This window comes from Gorilla gorilla, chromosome 12 (genome assembly GCF_029281585.2).
Source record: "Gorilla gorilla gorilla isolate KB3781 chromosome 12, NHGRI_mGorGor1-v2.1_pri, whole genome shotgun sequence".
NCBI lineage: Eukaryota > Metazoa > Chordata > Mammalia > Primates > Hominidae > Gorilla > Gorilla gorilla.
In genome coordinates this window covers 36446498-36464806 of record NC_073236.2, presented here as the reverse complement: position 1 = coordinate 36464806, position 18309 = coordinate 36446498, and the positions used below count along the sequence as shown (strand labels likewise).

The 18309-nt window shown below is 38.7% G+C and overlaps 1 protein-coding gene across 3 annotated transcripts in view; it reads left to right on the top strand.

Moving 5' to 3' along the window:
- The window catches only part of MGAT4A (alpha-1,3-mannosyl-glycoprotein 4-beta-N-acetylglucosaminyltransferase A), a 121197-nt gene that overhangs the window by 85325 nt on the left and 17563 nt on the right, over positions 1-18309 (top strand). For all 3 annotated transcript variants that reach the window (XM_031007132.3, XM_055378485.2, XM_031007144.3), the window contains exons 9-12: positions 9527-9641; positions 11013-11143; positions 14824-14931; positions 15051-15244. In XM_031007132.3, the coding sequence (XP_030862992.1) occupies positions 9527-9641; positions 11013-11143; positions 14824-14931; positions 15051-15244 (548 nt within the window). The remainder of the gene's footprint in view (positions 1-9526; positions 9642-11012; positions 11144-14823; positions 14932-15050; positions 15245-18309) is intronic.

Below are 18309 nucleotides of genomic sequence, written 5' to 3'. Positions count from 1 at the left end.
TTTTTGTAGGCCACAATACTGTTACCACTATTTTGAAGATAATAAAATTGACATTTAATTCTAACAGTCCAATTTTTTTTAGCAGCACAACTGTCCAATTTTTACCAAGAACACAATATGTCGTGGGATTACAGACATGAGCTGCTGCGCCTGACATGTAGCGTGTTTTAAAATTAGGAAGTATGAGGCCTCCAACTGTGTTCCCTTTTTTTAAAGACTATTTTGGCTGTTTAGGGTCACTTGAGACTCCATGTAAATTTGAGGAGGATTTTTTTCTATTTCTGTAAAAAATGCCTTGGGAATTTTGGTAGGGATTGTATTGAATCTGTAGATCACTTTAGGTAGTGTGGACATTTTAATATTATTAAGTTTTCCAATACATGAGCACAGGATGTCTTTCCATTTATTTGTATCTTCTTTGATTTCTTTTAGAAATGTTTTGTAGAAAAATTTTCCACCTCCCCAGTTAGGTTTATTCCTAAGTATTTTATCTTTTTTGATACTATAGTAAATGGGATTGTTTTCTTGATTTTTTTTTTTTTGGATTGGTCATTGTTAGTATACAAAAATACAACTATTTTTGTGTGTTGATTTTGTATCCTGAAACTTTGCTGAAATCATTTATTAGTTGTAGTTTTTGGTGGATTCTTTAGGTTTTTCTACATATAAGATCATTTCATCTGCAAATAATGATAATTTTACTTCTTCTTTTCCAGTTTGGGTACCTTTTACTTTTTTTGCTTGTTTAATTGCTCTAGTTAGGATTTCCAGCACTATGTTGACTAGTAGTGGTGAAAGTGGGACTCCTTGCCCTGCTTCTAATCTTAGAGGGAAAGCTTTCATTTGTTTGCTGCCAAGTGTGATATTACTGATGGGCTTTTCATATATTACCTTTATTTTGTTGAATAAGTTTTTTTCTATTTCTAGTTCGTCACTTTTTTTTAATCAAGAAAGTGTCTTGAATTTTGTCAAATGCTTTTCCATACCAATTGAGATGATCATGTGTTTTTTTCCTCCATTTTGTTAATGTAGTATATGTTACACTGATTGATTTTTGTGTGTTGAACGATCCCTGTATTGCAGGTATAAATCCCACTTGGTTATGGTGTATATAATTCTTTTAATGTGCATTTTAATTCCATTTGCTAGTGTTCTGTTGAGGATTTTTGCATTAGGGATATTGGTCTGTAGTTTTCTTGTGTCTTTGTCTGGCTTTGGTGTCAGAGAATCATGCAGGCCTCCTAGAATGTGTCTGAAAAGTGTTCCCTCTGTTTCAGTTCTTTGGAAGATAGCTGTTTGAGGAGGATTGATGTTAATTCTTCTTTAAGTGTTCAGCAGAATTTTCCAGTGAAGTTCTCTGGTCCTGGGCTTTTCTTTGCTGAGAGGTTTTTGATTACTGCTTTAATCCCCTTAGTTATTATAAGTGTGTTCAAAGTTTTTATTTCTCCGTGATTCACCCATGGAAAGTTGTTTTTAGAGGTTTATCCATTTCTTGTAGATTATCCAATTTGTTGGCACATGATTGTTCCTAGAAGTCTCTTGTAATTCTTCTATTTCTGTGATATCAGTTGTTATGTTCCCTCTTTCATTTCTACTTTTAGTTATTTGAATCTTCTTTCTTTTTTTCTTAGCTAATCTAGCTAAGGGTTTATTAATTTTATTGATCTTTTCAAAAACCAACTCTAGGTTTCTTTGGGTTTTTTTCTGCTTTTTTTTCTATTTATTTTTTTTTTCTATTTATTTATCTGATCTAATCTTTATTTTTTTTTCCCTTCTGCTAATTTTGGGTTTAGTTTGTTTCTTTTTTTCAATTTCCTTGAGGTATGAAGTTAGGTTGCTGATTTTGAGATCTTTCTTCTTTTTTTTAATGTAAATATTTACTGGTATAAACTTCCCTCTTTGTATGGCTTTTGCTATATATCATACATTTTGGTATATGTTTTTTTTGTTTTCGTTTGTTTCTGGATTTTTTTCTAAATCCCTTGTGATTTCTTCTTTGACCCATTGGTTGTTTAGGGGGGAGTTGTTTAATTTCCACACATTTGTGTATTTTCTGGGTTTACTTTTCTGCTATTGACTTCTAGTTTCATTTTGTTGTAGTGAGAGAAGATACATTGCATAGTTTTAGTCTTCTTAAATTTGTTGGCGGGCGGCACTGGCTCACACCTGTAATCCCAACACTTTGGGAGGCTGAGGTGGGCAGGTCACTTGAGTTCAGGAGTTCAAGAGTTCAAGACCAGTCTGGGCAACATGACGAAATCCTGTCTCTAATAAAAATACAAAAAATTCACTGGGCATGGTGGTGCATACCTGTGGTCCCACCTACTCGGAAGTCTGAGGTGGGAGTATCAGTTGAGCCCAGGAGATCGAGGCTACAGTGAGCCTTGTGCTCTCCAGCCTGGGTGACAGAGTGAAAACCTGTCTTAAAAAAAAATTGTTGGCTGGGCACGGTGGCTCACGCCTGTAATCCCAGCACTTTGGGCGGCTGAGGTGGGTGGATCACAAGGTCAGGAGATCGAGACCATCCTGGCTAACATGGTGAAACTCCATCTCTACTAAAAATACAGAAAATTAGCCGGGCGTGGTGGCGGGCGCCTAGTAGTCCCAGCTACTAGGGAGGCTGAGGCAAGAGAATGGCATGAACCCGGGAGGTGGAGCTTGCAGTGAGCCGAGATAGCGCCACTGCACTCCAGCCTGGGCGACACAGTGAGACTCTGTCTCAAAAAAAAAAAAAAAAAAAAATTGTTGAGACATTATGGGGCCTAACATGTGGTCTGTCTTGGAGAATGTTCCATATGCTCTTGAGAAGAATGTGTATTCTGCTGTTGTTTGGATCAGTGTTCTTTATGTCTGTTGGGTCCGTTTGATTATAGTGTTGTTTAAGTCCGATGTTTCCTTATTGATCTTCTGTCTGATCTATCCATAACTGAAAGTAGAATATTGAAACCCCCTAGCATTGTTGTGGTGGTGTTTGTTTCTTCTTTCAATTCTGTCAGTGTTGACTTCATATATCTGAGACCTCTATTATTAGATGCATCTTTATTTAGAATTGTTACGTCTTTTCAGAGATTCGACTGACCCTTTTATTATTGTACAATGTCCTTCTTTGTCTCTTGTGACAGTTTTTGTCTTAAAGTCTTATTTTGTCTAAGTATGGTCATCCTTGTTTTCTTTCAGTTCTGGATTGCATGAATTATCTTTCATTCTTTCACTTTTAACCTATGTGTGTCTTTTGATGTAAAGTAAGTTTCTTATAGATAGTATATTAATGGATCTCATTAAAAATTTCCATTTGGCCTAACTGTGTCTTTTAATTGGGATGTTTGATCCATTTACATTTTTAGTGATTACTAATACAGAAAGACTTACTATTGCCATTTACTTTATTTTTTTGTATGTGTTGGAACTTTTTGTCTATCTTTTCCTCTCTTGCTGCTTTCTTTTGTGTTTTTTTGATTTTTTAAAATAGTGACGTATTTTTATTCCCTTTCTATTTCCTTTTGTGTATATTCAATAGATACTCATTTTGTAGTTACCATTGCAATTACATATCTTAAAGTTATAACAGTCTATTTATTACTTCAATGACAAATAAAATCTCTACTCTTTTACATCTCTGTCTCCCCTGCACTCTATTTTACCAATGACACCAGTGACCGCTTTTTATATTGCGTATACATTAACTCAGATTTATAATTATTGTTTGTGCTTTTAGTCTTTAAGAAGTGATTTTAATGTGATTAAAAGATTTGAAAGGGGTACCAGATTTTAAAGTGATTCATGCACCTGCATTACCTTACTACATCTATATTTATCTGTATATTTACCCTTACCAGGTAGTTTTATATTTTTATATGGTGCTTTATTACTGCTTATTGACCTTTCACTTCAACTTGAAAATGTTCCTTCAGCAGTAGGGCAGGTCTAGTGGTGATGAACTCACTCAGCTTTTGTTTATCTGGGAAAGTCTTAATTTCTTTCTTTCTTTCTTTCTTTTTTTTTGAGATGGAGTCTTGCTCTGTTCCCCAGGCTGGAGTGCAGTGGCACAATCCCAGCTCACTGCAACCTCCACCTTGCTGCGCCCAGCCTGAACATTCTTTTTTTCTTTTCCTTTTTTTTGAGATGGAGTCTTGCTCTGTCGCCCAGGCTGAAGTGCAGTGGCGCGATCTCGGCTCACTGCAAGCTCCACCTTCCGGGTTCATGCCATTCTGCCTCAGCTTCCCAAGTAGCTGGGGTTACAGGTGCCCACCACCACACCCAGCTAATTTTTGTATTTTTAGTAGAGATGGGGTTTCACCGTGTTGTTCAGGCTGGTTGCGAACTCCTGACCTCAGGTGATCCACCTGCCTCGGTCTCCCAAAGTGCTGGGATTACAGGTGTGAGCCACCGCGCCTGGCCTTCTTTACTTTTGAATTACAATTTTGTCAGATATAATATTCTTGGCTGGCCAGTTTTTGTTTAGTATGTTTTAGCACTTTGAACATATCATTCCACTCTCTTCTAGCCTATAATAAAGTTTCTTCTGGGAAATCTGCTGATAATCTAATAGACGTTATCTTGTATTTGTTGCGTCACTTTCCTCTTATGGCTTTCAGGATTCTTTGTGACTTTTGACAACTTCATTATGATTCTTCTTGGTGTAGATCAATTTATTGTAGTTGGGGTTCTTTGAACTTTTTGAATTTGTATGTCCATTTCTATCCTCATATTTGGGAAGTTCAAATAGGCTCTCTTCTCCTTGTAGAACTCTCATAATGTGTATGTTGTTTCACTTTGTGCTGTCCACAGGTCCCTTAGGGTATCATTATTTTTCTTTTATTCTTTTTTTTTTTGCTCCTGTGCGTCAGTAATTTCAAAAGTCCTATCTTTAAGTTCACTGATTCTTTCTTCTGCCTGCTCAGGTCTGCTGTTTAGTCCTTCTAGTGAAATTTTCAATTCAGGTTTTGTATTCTTCAGTTTTAGAATTTCTGTTTGGCTCTTGATAGTTTCTATCTCTATTGATATTCTCATTTTGTTCATGCGTCATATTCTGAATTTCATTTAGTTGTCTATCTCTGCTCTCTTTTAATTTACTGAGCAATCTTATGACAGTTATTTTGAATTACTGGGCAGTTCATATGTCTTCATTTCTTTGGGGTTGGTTTCTGGAGTTTTAACTTGTTCCTTTGGATATACCATATTTTTGTTTATTTGTATATCTTGTTTTTTGTTGTTGGGATCTTGGCATTTGAAAAATCAGCCACCTCTCCCAGTCTTTGCAGTTTAGTTTTGTAGTGGAAGGATTTTCTTCAGTCAGCCTAGTTAAAGACTCTGGAGTCCTTTGAGCCTTTCTGGGGCCATGTCCTCTCTGCTTGTGGGTGTAATCTCCTAATTGAAGTTGACTGGTTTCTAGTCAGGAGCTCTGCAGCACTGTGGCCTTGTTGGTATTGTAGTAAGCTGCAGTACTGGAGCTCTACCTAGTTTCTGTCTCTGGTACTGCAGCCTCTGGTGCCAATTGATGGCCTTTGTTCTTAGCTCCCAACCTGGTGCCCTGTTCCTGACACTATGATTTAGATGAGACAGAAATCATTCCCTCTGGCTGCACTCGAAAAAGTCAAAAACATTGGGTATACACCAACTTCTTTCTCTCCTCAGGGAGAAGTCGGGAATTGAGTGTTTCCTCACTGTGGTCTGTGCCCAAGAGAGGGCCTCTGGCTGTGGAATGCTCAGATTTTAAATCTGTGTCTCGTGTGGGGAATGAGTCTTGTGTGTCTGGGGTTTTCTGTTTCTGTCTTGCTGATGTCACTCTCACACAGCCCTCTTTTACAGTGGAGGATCATGCTGTATGTACTGTCTGATAACGTTTTTTGGTGTCACTTAACATATTGTTGATACATACCTTGCTATGCCAGTAAATACAGATTGGTGTGATTTTTAATCCCTTCTTGAAGTCCTGTTATTCAGATATCATAATCAACCTTCTTGTTGGTCATTTAGATTGTTTCTAATTGTTCAGTTCTTTCGAAGTCAAATTCAATGAACATTCTTTTGTTTTTCAGAGACAGAGTCTGACTGTCACACAGGCTGGAGCGCAGTGGCACAGTCATAGCTCATGGCAGCCTCAAACACCTGGGCTCAAGTGATCCTCCTGTTTTAGCCTCCCAGGAAGCTGGGACTACAGGCATGCGCCACCATACTGGGTTAATTTTTGTATTTCTTTTTGGTAGAGATGGGAGTATTGCTAAGTTGCCCAGGCTGGTCTTGAACTCCCGGCCTCAAATGATCCTGCTGCCTCTGCCTTCCAAAGAGCAGGGGTTACAGGTTTGAGCCACTGGTCCACTGGTGTCAGTGAGCATTTTTTTTTTTTTTTTTTGGAGACAGGGTCTTCCTCTGTTGCCAAGGCTGGAGTGCAGTGGTGCAAACACAGTTCACAGCTTGCTGCAGACTTGACCTGGGTCATATGATCCTCCCACCTCAGCCTCCTGTGCGGCTGGGGCCACAGGCATGCACCACCATGCCTGGCTAATTTTTTTTTTTGACTTTTTGTAAAAACAGGGTCTCACTTTGTTGCCCAGGCTGTTTTTGTTTGTTTGTTCGAGACATAGTCTCCCTCTAGCCCAGGCTGGACTGCAATGCTGTGATCTCAGCTCGCTGCACCCTCTGCCTCCTGGGTTCAAGTGATTCTCCTGCCTCAGTCTCCCAAGTAGGTGGGATTACAGGCACTGGCCACCAGGCCTGGCTAATTTTTTGTATTTTTAGTGGAGACAGGGTTTCACCATGTTGGCCAGGCTGGTTTCAAACTCCTGACCTCAAGTGATCCACCCATCTCAGCCTCACAAAGTGCTGGGATTACAGGTGTGAGCCACCGCACCCAGCCTGAACATTCTTAAAATAATCACATTTGCCCAAAAATTATGCCTCAGGAAAGAGGGAGTTGCTTTATATTCAAGTCTTCACATACGCTTATTATGTGGAATTCTCTCAGTGAGTTCATTGTCATCTACAGAGTATTAGTGGGAAAAACATATTAGCCTAAAAAGTTCTCAGTTAATGGTAGTTTTAAATGTTCATACAGGATAGATTTTACCTGTGACATTTTGTTGAAGACTAAGATGAGAGGTGATGTGGCAAAGGAATTTATTCCAGACGTCATAATTATCCCCTCGGGATATGACTCCAGGGTTGCATGGTTTGGGAATGTATCACATCCATGACTCAAAGAATGCTTTCCAAAAGGCAGTAGAGTCAGGGGTTACTTTGTGATTGTCATAGACATACCCCTCAGGGGAAAGGGAGATGCTGTGGCTTGGAATGGAGTTTCCACTGACAGCATCATACAGTTTCATAAAGTGCTTTATTGCAAAAAACTCTGAGTTGAACATGGTGCCTTCTGGAAAACTGATAGATGATGCAGGCACTTCACAGGTGGTGCTTGAGTAAGTCTTATGGTAGCGCATAAGAAAGCGCGTTACGGGCCGGGCGCAGTGGCTCACGCCTGTAATCCCAACACTTTGAGAGGCCGAGGCGGGTGGATCACCTGAGGTCAAGGGTTCGAGACCAGCCTGGCCAACATGGTGAAACCTCATCTCTACTAAAAATACAAAAAAAATTAGCTAGGCGTGGTAGCGTGTGCCTGTAGTCTCAGCTACTTGGGGAGGCTGAGGCAGGAGAATCACTCGAACCCAGGAGGCAGAGGTTACAGTGAGCCGAGATTGTACCACTGCACTCCAGTGTGGGCGACAGAGGGAAACTCCATCTCAAAAATAAAAAATAAAAAAAGAAAGCACATTACATCAGGCAGTCCCACCTCCAGCGAGGCTGAGAGTAATCAGTGGGTTCCATATGCCCGCCTCATTGCTGCATTATAAATTTAGCTCTCCAGCAGCTGTTCCACTTAAGGTTTCAGCATCCATTGATTATTTTTCCCTAGATCACTTATTTCATTAGCGGTTTCCAAGTGGTGCTTTCCTAATTCTGTAATTGCTAATGCTCTTAGCTTAGTTCTAAATGCTATGTTGAGTTCTTCTATAAAGAATTTTTCTTCCTTTATTAGATGACCTTGAAAAATAGTTCTTAAAGAAAGGCTGGAGTAAATGCTTGATTTCATTCTCTTACTAATTTTTAAAGTTGGTGCCTTAGCAATCTACAGTGGTGGCTGTTTTTAAAGTATCATTATGTTACCTATTGAGTACTATGTTCACCATTTGGGTGGTGGGCTCAATAGAAGCCCAAACCCCAGCATTATGAATCCATCCATGTAACAGACCTGCACATGCATCCCCTTAAAAACAATGTATCATTATGAAGTCATGGATATTTAAAATACATTTGATTTGCCACAGTCCATTGCAATCATTATTCTTATTGATGCTTTCATTGGTACATCATAATCCAGTGGGAACCCCTTCAAATTGGCTTTTGTATCCTTTCTGTATAAGTCCAGCAATCTTTTTGGGGGCTCAAGTGATCCTCCTGCCTTAGCCTTCCAAGTAGCTAGTATTACAGGTACCCATCCCCATGCCTGGCTAATTTTTTAATTTTTTGTAGAGATGAGGTCTTGCTCTGTTGCCTAGGCTCATCTTGAACTCCTGGGCAACTCAAGCCATCTACCTGCTTGGGCCCCCCGAAGTGCTGGGATTACAGGCGTGAGCCACTGTGCCTGGCCTCAGTAATTGTGATTGTTTCTTTGATGATTGGCACATCTTGCGCATTTCCTATCCCAGATCTGGAATCGATCATTTCTCTGAGGAGTGCTATTCCTCTTCAGGGTGTGTGGTATAGAAACACAATCTGGGCGCTTAAAGGTGCTCATTGCTATTGTCTTGTTTTTTGCTTCTAGGACTTTCAGCAAGAAAAAGTGTATTTTATTTTACAGAGGAAAAAAAAATCACACGTTTGTATTGATAGTTCCAATTCAAACTGGATTAAGATGTAAGATTTTAGGGTTATAATAAAATTATAGGACTTTTACTTAGCTTTTCAAATTTTTACGTGTATTTATTTTCTTTTATATTGAAAGCCTTGGTTTTCAATAATATCCTAATAATTTTTTATTCTGTAATATACGTAAAATAGCTTCACAATATCAATACCATTATCACTACTAACAGTAAGACTACTAAATTCAGTTTAAACTTTCTTTGTGCTTTCTACCCCATAGAATGTATCCTGATATCCTCCTTCTCTCTCTTTTTCCCCCTCCCTCCCCATAACTTCTGCTGTGATAAGACCTTTATCTTGTGCTCTCTCTGCCCCATCCACTCACATGTCAGCATCATTCCAGCTGTCTTACTTGGAAAGGATGTCCTCATTTTCCTCATTGTTATTTCCCATAGAAAGGAGTGGCTTAGTTGACTTACGATGTATTTCTTCCATTTTGTTTTCTTCACTTTCTTTTAATAATATCTAGCTTTATATTTTTATTGTTTTTACCATTGTCTTCTTGATTTTCATGATAAAAGTATGCTTGTATTTTTCCATAATAATATCCTTCTCTCAATACCTTTCTTTTTTTGATGTATTAATATGATTGTTCAATTTTCTCTAGCTTGAAGATGATATTATTGTCAAACAAAATTATTTTAATACCATAAAAAATTTTGCACTTCAACTTTCTTCTGAGGAATGGATGATTCTAGAGTTTTCCCAGCTGGGCTTCATTGGTAAGAAAAGTGTCACACTTACCTACTTTTCATAAATAACTGTGACTCTCAGAATCTAAAACCAAGTAGCTACTTGTCCTAAAGTTGTCTTTTTTTCCTGTGGAAATGGGTTGTTTTAGAGAAAACTTAAGTTAGGTAAACCTCTTTGTATGACATGATGAAAGTCAACCCAGAATAGAATTTGGAGACTTCTAAGATTATTGTATTTACTGTAGCGTTCTTCACAATGCCAACCATGGTCGTGGTGAGCATGTTTGATTTTTTCTTCTCTGGCATTTCCAGCTCCTTTGTTAACATAAGATTGCAGTTCTTTTAAAAACAATACCACAAAGAGTTTTCTCATATAAATTCCTAGTATTTTCATGCAATGCATGAAGTCCTCATTCAGTGATTAATTTTTATTCGTTTTTCTCTTAACTAGTTGGGGCACTCATTTCTAAATGGTTTTTGGCTGATGTTTCAAAATTAGCCAGCTTAAGAATATGTTTAAAGTTGGCCAGGCGCAGTGGCTCACGCCTGTAATCCCAGCACTTTGGGAGGCCGAGGCGGGTGGATCACCTGAGCTCAGGAGTTCAAGACCAGCCTGGCCAACATGGTGAAACCCTGTCTCTACTAAAAATACAAAAATTAGCCTGGCATGGTGGCAGACGCCTGTAATCCTCCCCGGGAGGCTGAGGCAAGAGAATTGCTTGAACGAGGGAGGTGGAGGTTGTAGTGAGCTGAGATCGCGCCCGTGCATTCCAGCCTTGGGGATGAGAGTGAGACTCAATCTAAAAAAAAAAAAAAAGAAAGAAGAATATGTTTAAAGTTGAAGAATTGGAGGAAATTTACAGGGTTCAAATAATATTGAGAGGATAACATTTCATCTCCTATGGTACTTTTTAACACTTTAAGCATTAGAGGCTGGACCTTTGACAATCTTGATCATTTAACTCAAAACTTAAAAGTCAAAAACCATCTTTACTTGCAAATGCTTTAGTGAAAACAAAATTAGGAGTCCTTATTTTTTGCATTTATTGATTTAGAATAAAATTTTTTACCTAAACCTCTCAATGTTAAATGGGAAGAATCTTAGTAAGACACGAAGGGAAAATCTCTGACTTGCTTTTTGAATGCTTTGGGCCAGTAGGTATACGATAGATTATTATAGTAACATCGGGAATTTAACTATATCTGTTTACACCCAGGTGACAGCTCAAGAGAAAGTTTAGCCGAAGCAACTTTGTTTAATTTTGATAATACAATTGTTTATGATGATTTATAGTTGAAAGCGCAAGCTTCAGTGTATGTCGTGGGCAAGATTTCACGAATGTAAGCCATTTTGGTGCTTGGTTTCTTCATTGCAGCTATTGACTGGGAATATCTTTTCAGGTAAAATGTTTCAAGCGCCGGATCTTACTCTGATTGTAGAATTCATATTCATGTTTTACAAGGAGAAACCCATTGATTGGCTCCTGGACCATATTCTCTGGGTGAAAGTCTGCAACCCTGAAAAAGATGCAGTAAGTTAATTCCTCACCAGAGTGGAGGGAGTTTCACTTCTGTATTTCGTGAAAGTGACTTTTAGAGATTTTGCAAATAAATAGTTAAATAGGTAGGTGATATAAAACTTCTTTCCTGAGCTGATAAAAAGTTTCTATATTAGAAGAACTTTTAGATAGCAGTGGAAGATCCTGTAAAGCAGGAAGCTGTTACAAGATGACGTACATTCTTTAAATTGCTGATAAATGTTTCTAGTGTTTGTAAGCCCTGATGGTTTATTAACATTGGATGTAGATGTTGGTCATATCTGTTCTTGCATGGAATACCATTTCAGTTTGTTTTCTTCATATTTCCTGTTCACTCTCTTTTTCCTTGTATACTGGGGACGATATTAGACCCTAACACATCTGTAAATGAGGAATAAAATAGAAGTAATATTTTATACCAAAACAATGAGACGTTAAAGTACCTTTCAGCGTGTTACTCACAAAAAGCCAGTGTTCATAATAATATGATTACCTTTGAGATAATAGTTGCAGTCAAGTAAGTGAATAATAATTTTTGCTTTGATCATTCAGCTAGCATGTTATTACCATAGAGATCTTATTGTTAAGAGTAATTAGGCCAGGTGCAGTGGTTCACGCCTGTAATCCCAGCACCTTGGGAGCCCAAGACTGGAGGATCACTTGAGCCCAGAAGTTCAGGACAAGCCTGGGCAACATATCAAGACCCATCTCTACAAAAAAACAATGATTTTTTTTAAAAAGAGTAATTAGGTATGTTTTCCTTGTCCAATTTGAATTGTATCTCTGAAAAAAAAACTATAGCTTTTAATTTATTTGATGTAAGCATAAACAATATGTAAAAGTACAAATTCTTAAAAATGTCCATTTTGATGTGTAATGGTAAGTATTACTGTAAGAACATGTCATTATAGAGCTGACTTACCATTCATTGTAACAAATAAGCATTAGTTTGACTTCATGACCTTCTACTCCCTAGAATAGTTGGATCCTCATACCTGCTAGGTTTTAGGATACTACCTTCTGGTGTCTGTAGGCTATCATTGCATTCTGTTTTAAAAAAACCACAAAAATTTTAAAAAACCCCAACACATTCTTAGTTAGAGGAAATCATGGAATCTAGCAATGGCAGAGTATCTGTTTTCCGACAATTAGTTGAACATATAAATTGTTTTAAACAAATCATTTTTTAGAGATCTCAGTCCTTATGCGCATTTTCACTGTGACTTATAGAAATTTTTATTGTAGGACACAGAAAAAGTTAATGTCATCTTTAACCTCCTACAATACACTTGCATTCCATTCGTCCTGTGCAATTTTATTTAATATGTGGTTAGGTTCTAAAATGAGCCTGTGAGGTGAAAAAATCTATAGTAGAAATTAAAACCACAAAAACCCTCTAAATCATCCATAAGTTTGGGTACATGAACTTTTGGACGATTTCATCCATTCCTTCACCCTTCTGTAGTCCATGTTTTTCTGTGGCCTCTAATTCTTCAGTTGCTTCCCCTAGAATCTCGAGGGTGCTGTCACCACATCCTTGACAGTGGCCCGGGAAACCCTTCGAATCATTCATACATTGTCCCAAAGGGTTATCAGCGTGCTTGGGCCCTTCGGCCAGAGTCCTTCCAATGCCACTGGAGTGACAGGCTGAGTTCCAGACTCTGCCTCGGTGGTTTCGCTCTCTCCTCAACCTTGCGCTCCCCAGTCTTCTCTCTCTCTTGCCCTTTGCCCTTCCCTTTGACTCTTCCTCCCTTTCTTTCTCCTTCCACTTGAGTATTTGTGCAAAGAAAATACACTATTTCACCTTTATTGTAGTGTCAGTAATAATGCCAGTGAAGTGAAACCTCTTGAGAAGTAGGCATTTTAGCACCCAGTATATTATTAGAAGTCTTCTAAAGTGTAAATTTCTTTTTTTTTTTTTTTTTTGAGACAGAGTTTTGCTCTTGTCACCCAGACTGGAGTGCAATGGCGCAGTCTCAGCCTACTGCAGCCTCTGCCCCCCAGGTTCAAGCGATTCTCCTGCCTCTCAGCCTCCCGAGTAGCTGGGACTACAGGCACGGGCCACCACGCTTGGCAAATTTTTGTATTTTTAGTAGAGACCAGGTTTCACCGTGTTGGCCAGAATGGTCTCAATCTCATGACCTCATGATCCCCCAACCTCAGCCTCCCAAAGTGCTAGGATTACAGACGTGAGCCACCAAGCCTGGCTGCTAATTTTTGTTTTCTTTTTTTTCTTTTTTGAGACGGAGTCTCGCTCCGTGGCCCAGGCTGGAGTGCAGTGGCGCGATCTCAGCTCACTGCAAGCTCCGCCTCCCGTGTTCCCGCCATTCTCCTGCCTCAGCCTCCTGGATAGCTGGGACTACAGGCGCCCGCCACCACGCCCGGCTAATTTTTTTTTTTTTTTTTTTTGTATTTTTAGTAGAGATAGGGTTTCACCGTGTTAGCCAGGATGGTCTCGATTTCCTGACCTCGTGATCCGCCCGCCTCGGCCTCCCAAAGTGCTGGGATTACAGGCGTGAGCCACTGCGCCTGGCCAATTTTTGTATTTTTAGTAGAGACAGGGTTTCACCACGTTGGCCAGGCTGGTCTGAAACTCCTGACCTCAGGTGATCCATCTACCTTGGCCTCCCAAAGTGCTGGGATTGCAGGCGTGAGCCACCGTGCCCAGTCAAGTGTAAATTTCTTACAGAGATGTGTTTTTTGATTTTTTTTGGCCCCAAACTTATGTAAGTTATTGAAAATGAAAAGTCTAAATAAATATTTGTCAAGGTGGCCCTCGGTGTTGCACAGCCTTGACACGCCAGGCCCACGCATGAGGACAGGTTGAGATGGAACGTCTGGACTGTGGGGCACTGCGAGTTGAAACAGGTGTCCCTTCCTGTGTTGACAGAGATTGTCTGTGGAATTTTTAATATCATTTACTTGCTTCTAGGCAAATGATTGCCTCACATTTTCAAGTTGCTTTCATGCAACAAAATGCGCCATTTATAATTTGCAAATTCATTATATTATTAAATAAAAAGTATTTTGTATATTTGAACTAACCCCCTAGTCTATAGTTTATTCATTTTAATATTAAAAGTCAAATCTTTGTTGACATGTGTTGAAGGATGGTTGAAATTAAACCCTTCACTCTTCCCTTAACTATGCTTATTTTAAATTTCTGGATCATGACTATTTATCAAGGAAGTAGCAAATCTATTAGTGCCTCAAAGACTAGAAAAAAATATGATTTGTAATTATGACTTGAAGTTGTTTTCTTTTCAATTTTGTTGTTGTTGTTTTGTTTGTTTGTTTTTGTGACAGAGTTTTACTCTGTTACCCAGGCTGGAGTGCAGTGGTGCGATCTCGGCTCACTGCAACCTCTGCCTCCTGGGTTCAAGCGATTCTCCTGCTTCAGCCTTCCGAGTAGCTGGGATTATAGGCTTGCACACCTGGCTGATTTTTGTGTTTTTAGTAGAGATGGGGTTTCACCATGTTGGCCAGACTGGTCTCAAACTCCTGACCTCAGGTGATCCACCTGCCTTGGCCTTTCAACATGCTGGGATTACAGGCATGACCCACCGCGCCCAGCCCTTCTTTTCAATATTTTAATAAAGGACTTCTCATTTTCCAGGTGAGGGCAAGATTTCACTTTATTATGCAACACTAACGTGATTTTTTTTAATATTTAGAAACATTGTGATAGACAGAAAGCAAATCTGCGAATTCGCTTCAGACCTTCCCTTTTCCAACATGTTGGTCTGCACTCATCACTATCAGGAAAAATCCAAAAACTCACGGTTGGTGACTTAATTTTATTTTCTCATGAACATACAACTTGTTATTTAAGTTATAATTATTGTTTTTCTTCTTAAATAAGCTGTGTATTATTTAATAGCATATATGTCTTTGCTCCCAGGATAAAGATTACATGAAACCATTACTTCTTAAAATCCACGTAAACCCACCTGCAGAGGTATCTACTTCCTTGAAGGTCTACCAAGGGCATACGCTGGAGAAAACTTACATGGGAGAGGATTTCTTCTGGGCTATCACACCGATAGCTGGAGACTACATCTTGTTTAAATTTGATAAACCAGTCAATGTAGAAAGGTTGGTGATTATTGAAATGTATGTGATCTTACAATTCGGATCTCTTATTCGTAATGTGATTTATAATAGATTTTTGTGTGTGTGCCTGACAGATGTGGGGACACAGTGGGGCCCAAAATGTTGGGCTTTAAATTACATGTAAAACAACTCCGTAATAAAACGAGTATGTTGTTTTCAGATGTAATGTCGACATTTAACACGTTTGGTGAACTTCATTGGTATTTCTGGACTTAGTATATCTAGTATAATTTTTTAATACTTTTTTGCGGAACTCTCGAAAATCTCAAATTAGTGTTTATGTCTTTATCCTGGTATGCCCCTTGAAAATTGATCTGGAGCTAGTTGATTAGCCCAGCAATTTGGTTGAAATGATAAATTTGACAGAGTATGACTATTCTTAGTCAATGGTTTTACAAATGCTAAGTTATTTTCGGTACACCAGGGAGAAATTTTCAGCCATTTTATGTTTTTGAGCATTTATGTTCATTTTACAAAATTTAGGACTTTCTTCCTTTTTTTTTTTTTTTTGAGACAGTCTCGCTCTGTCGCCCAGGCTGGAGTGCAATGGTGCGATGTAGCTCATTGCAACCTCCACCTCCTTGGTTCAAAAGATTCTCCTGCCTCAGCCTCCCAAGTAGCTGGGATTACAGGTACCTGACACCACACCTGGCTAATTTTTTTGTATTTTTAGTAGAGACAGGGTTTCACCATGTTGGCCAGGCTGGTCTCAAACTCCTGACCTCAGGTGATCCACCCATGTCTGCCTCCCAAAGTGCTGGGATTATAGGCGTGAGCCATTGCGCCTGGCCTGTTTTTAATTTAATAGTCGTGATTCCTTCAGTCCTTCTTCAGGTTTGGGTGTGTTCCCCAGATGGCAGTGGCATACTTAAAGGAACATAGTTCCCCACTCTGTGGTGTTTCATTTTATGTGTCCCAATGGGAGGGCCAATTTGATTTTTAGAATCCACCAGAAATCATTTTCAGTAATTCTATTTGAGGTGGTCAGAAACAATTTAGAGCTGTGATACAACATTACTAATTTTCTTTTGTTACTCTAAACTGATTCCAAAGAGGAATTCAAGTTTTAAAAGTGTTTTAAGCATTGGGAATACCACTGGAAGAACATACAGAAATAGTTTTGAATAATATTTTGCACTTGCATGAGCATTTATTTGTTTTGCTGTTAAAGTTCATTTTTATACTATTAGTAATACTCTGCACTTTGAGATATTGTTTACCACTCAGAGAGCCAGCATAGAATTAGAAACAGCATAGATGTCCATTAGTATGTGTTTGGTTAAATAAAATGATATTGCCACGCAGTGGAATGCTGTAAGCAGTCATCAAAAATATTGACGTAGATTAGTATGTATTGACATGAAAACTTTCTTAGATATATACTAAGTGGGGTAAAAAGCAAATTTTATAACTTTATAGAATAGCCTTATAGATCATTTTATAGATTATAGCATTATATGTGTATAGGATTCTAGAATATATAGCATTCTATATAGAGTATAGAATTATAGATTATAGAAGGATTTTTTGAAAAATAAAAACAATGTTTTACATATATTATGTACATAGAACAAATCTGCAAAAAATCTATCAAACTGTTAATAGAGGTGAGATAACAGGGACAGTTTCACTTGACTTGATACATTTATTTTGTGTGCTTTTTCCCTCAACAATCAATTTCTTTTTCTTAGTCTTTGACTTTTGAGAAAGTATAGATTCACACGCAGCTGTAAGAAGTAAAACTGAGACATCCTGTGTACCTATCACCCCACTTGCCCAAGGGGAGCATCTTGCAGACTGTGGTTTTGACACCAGTATATCAAGATAAGGACCGTTTCTGTCACCCCAAGAATTCCCACGTAACCTTTTACAGCCATATCTACTGGCCCGCGGCTGTAACTGTATCGTAACCATACTGTGACTGGCTGAGCATTTTGAATCTGCAGGGGACTTTTTGTCAGTTCTCCTGAACTGATTGGAGCAGTCCTCTGAGGTAGATGGGACTGTCTGCATTATAGAAGAAACTCAGGCTCAGAAAGCTGAGGAAACTCGTGAAAGGTGACAATTCTAGTAAGTGAGAGACCCAGGATTTGGACCCAGGTCTTTCTGACTCCTAAGCCTAAACTTTTAACCATGCAACTGAACTAAAGTTAGGTTTAGATTCAGACATACTTTGCATGTCTTATCTAGTTTCCTCCCTTCCCCACACCCTGAGAACGCATACGCATACTTACTAGTTTGTTTTCAGAGTATCAAAAACAGAGTATTATACTCACACCCAGAAAGTATGTTAGATCTGTCACCATATATCGATAGTTAGTCATTCTTCAAATGCTTTTTTAATATTGATATTCAGATATTTTAAGAGGTTAATTTACTTTTAGTCTACTAATATTAAAGTTATTTGTATTGGATAGAACTAGTCTTTGTTTCTTTTATTATTATTTATTACTATTATTATTATTATTATTTAGAGATAAGTTCTTGCTGTGTTACCCAGGCTGGAGTGCAGTGGCACAGTCACGGCTCACTGTAGACGAGACCTTCCAGGCTAAACTCAAGCAATCCTCTCACCTTAGCTTCCTGAGTAGCTGGGACTACAGGTACATACCACCATGCCTGGCTAATTTTTTAATTTTTTTGTAGCGACGAGGTCTCACTGTGTTGCCCAGGCTGGTCTTGAACCCCTGACCTCAAGTGATCCTCCTACCTCGGCCTCCCAAAGTGCTGGGAGTACAGGTGTGAGCCACCACGCCCAGCCTAGAACTGGTCTTTGGACATGTCATGACTACTGGTTGTCCTAGTGAAGTTTTTTTCTAATATAAGATACAGCAGTATTATATAGGTGTTATAATTTTCTGGGAAGAGGTTTAAATACTTAAAGCATTATAGACAGTGACATAAAACCCATCCTTTTTGAAAATATCTACGTACATTATTATGTTAAGCAGCAAGCATAATTGTTTCTGACAGAAGGAATGAACTTATCACCTAGGAGTCATGCTCTTAAGTTTCTAAGTTCCCTACAACCATTCAGAACACATACT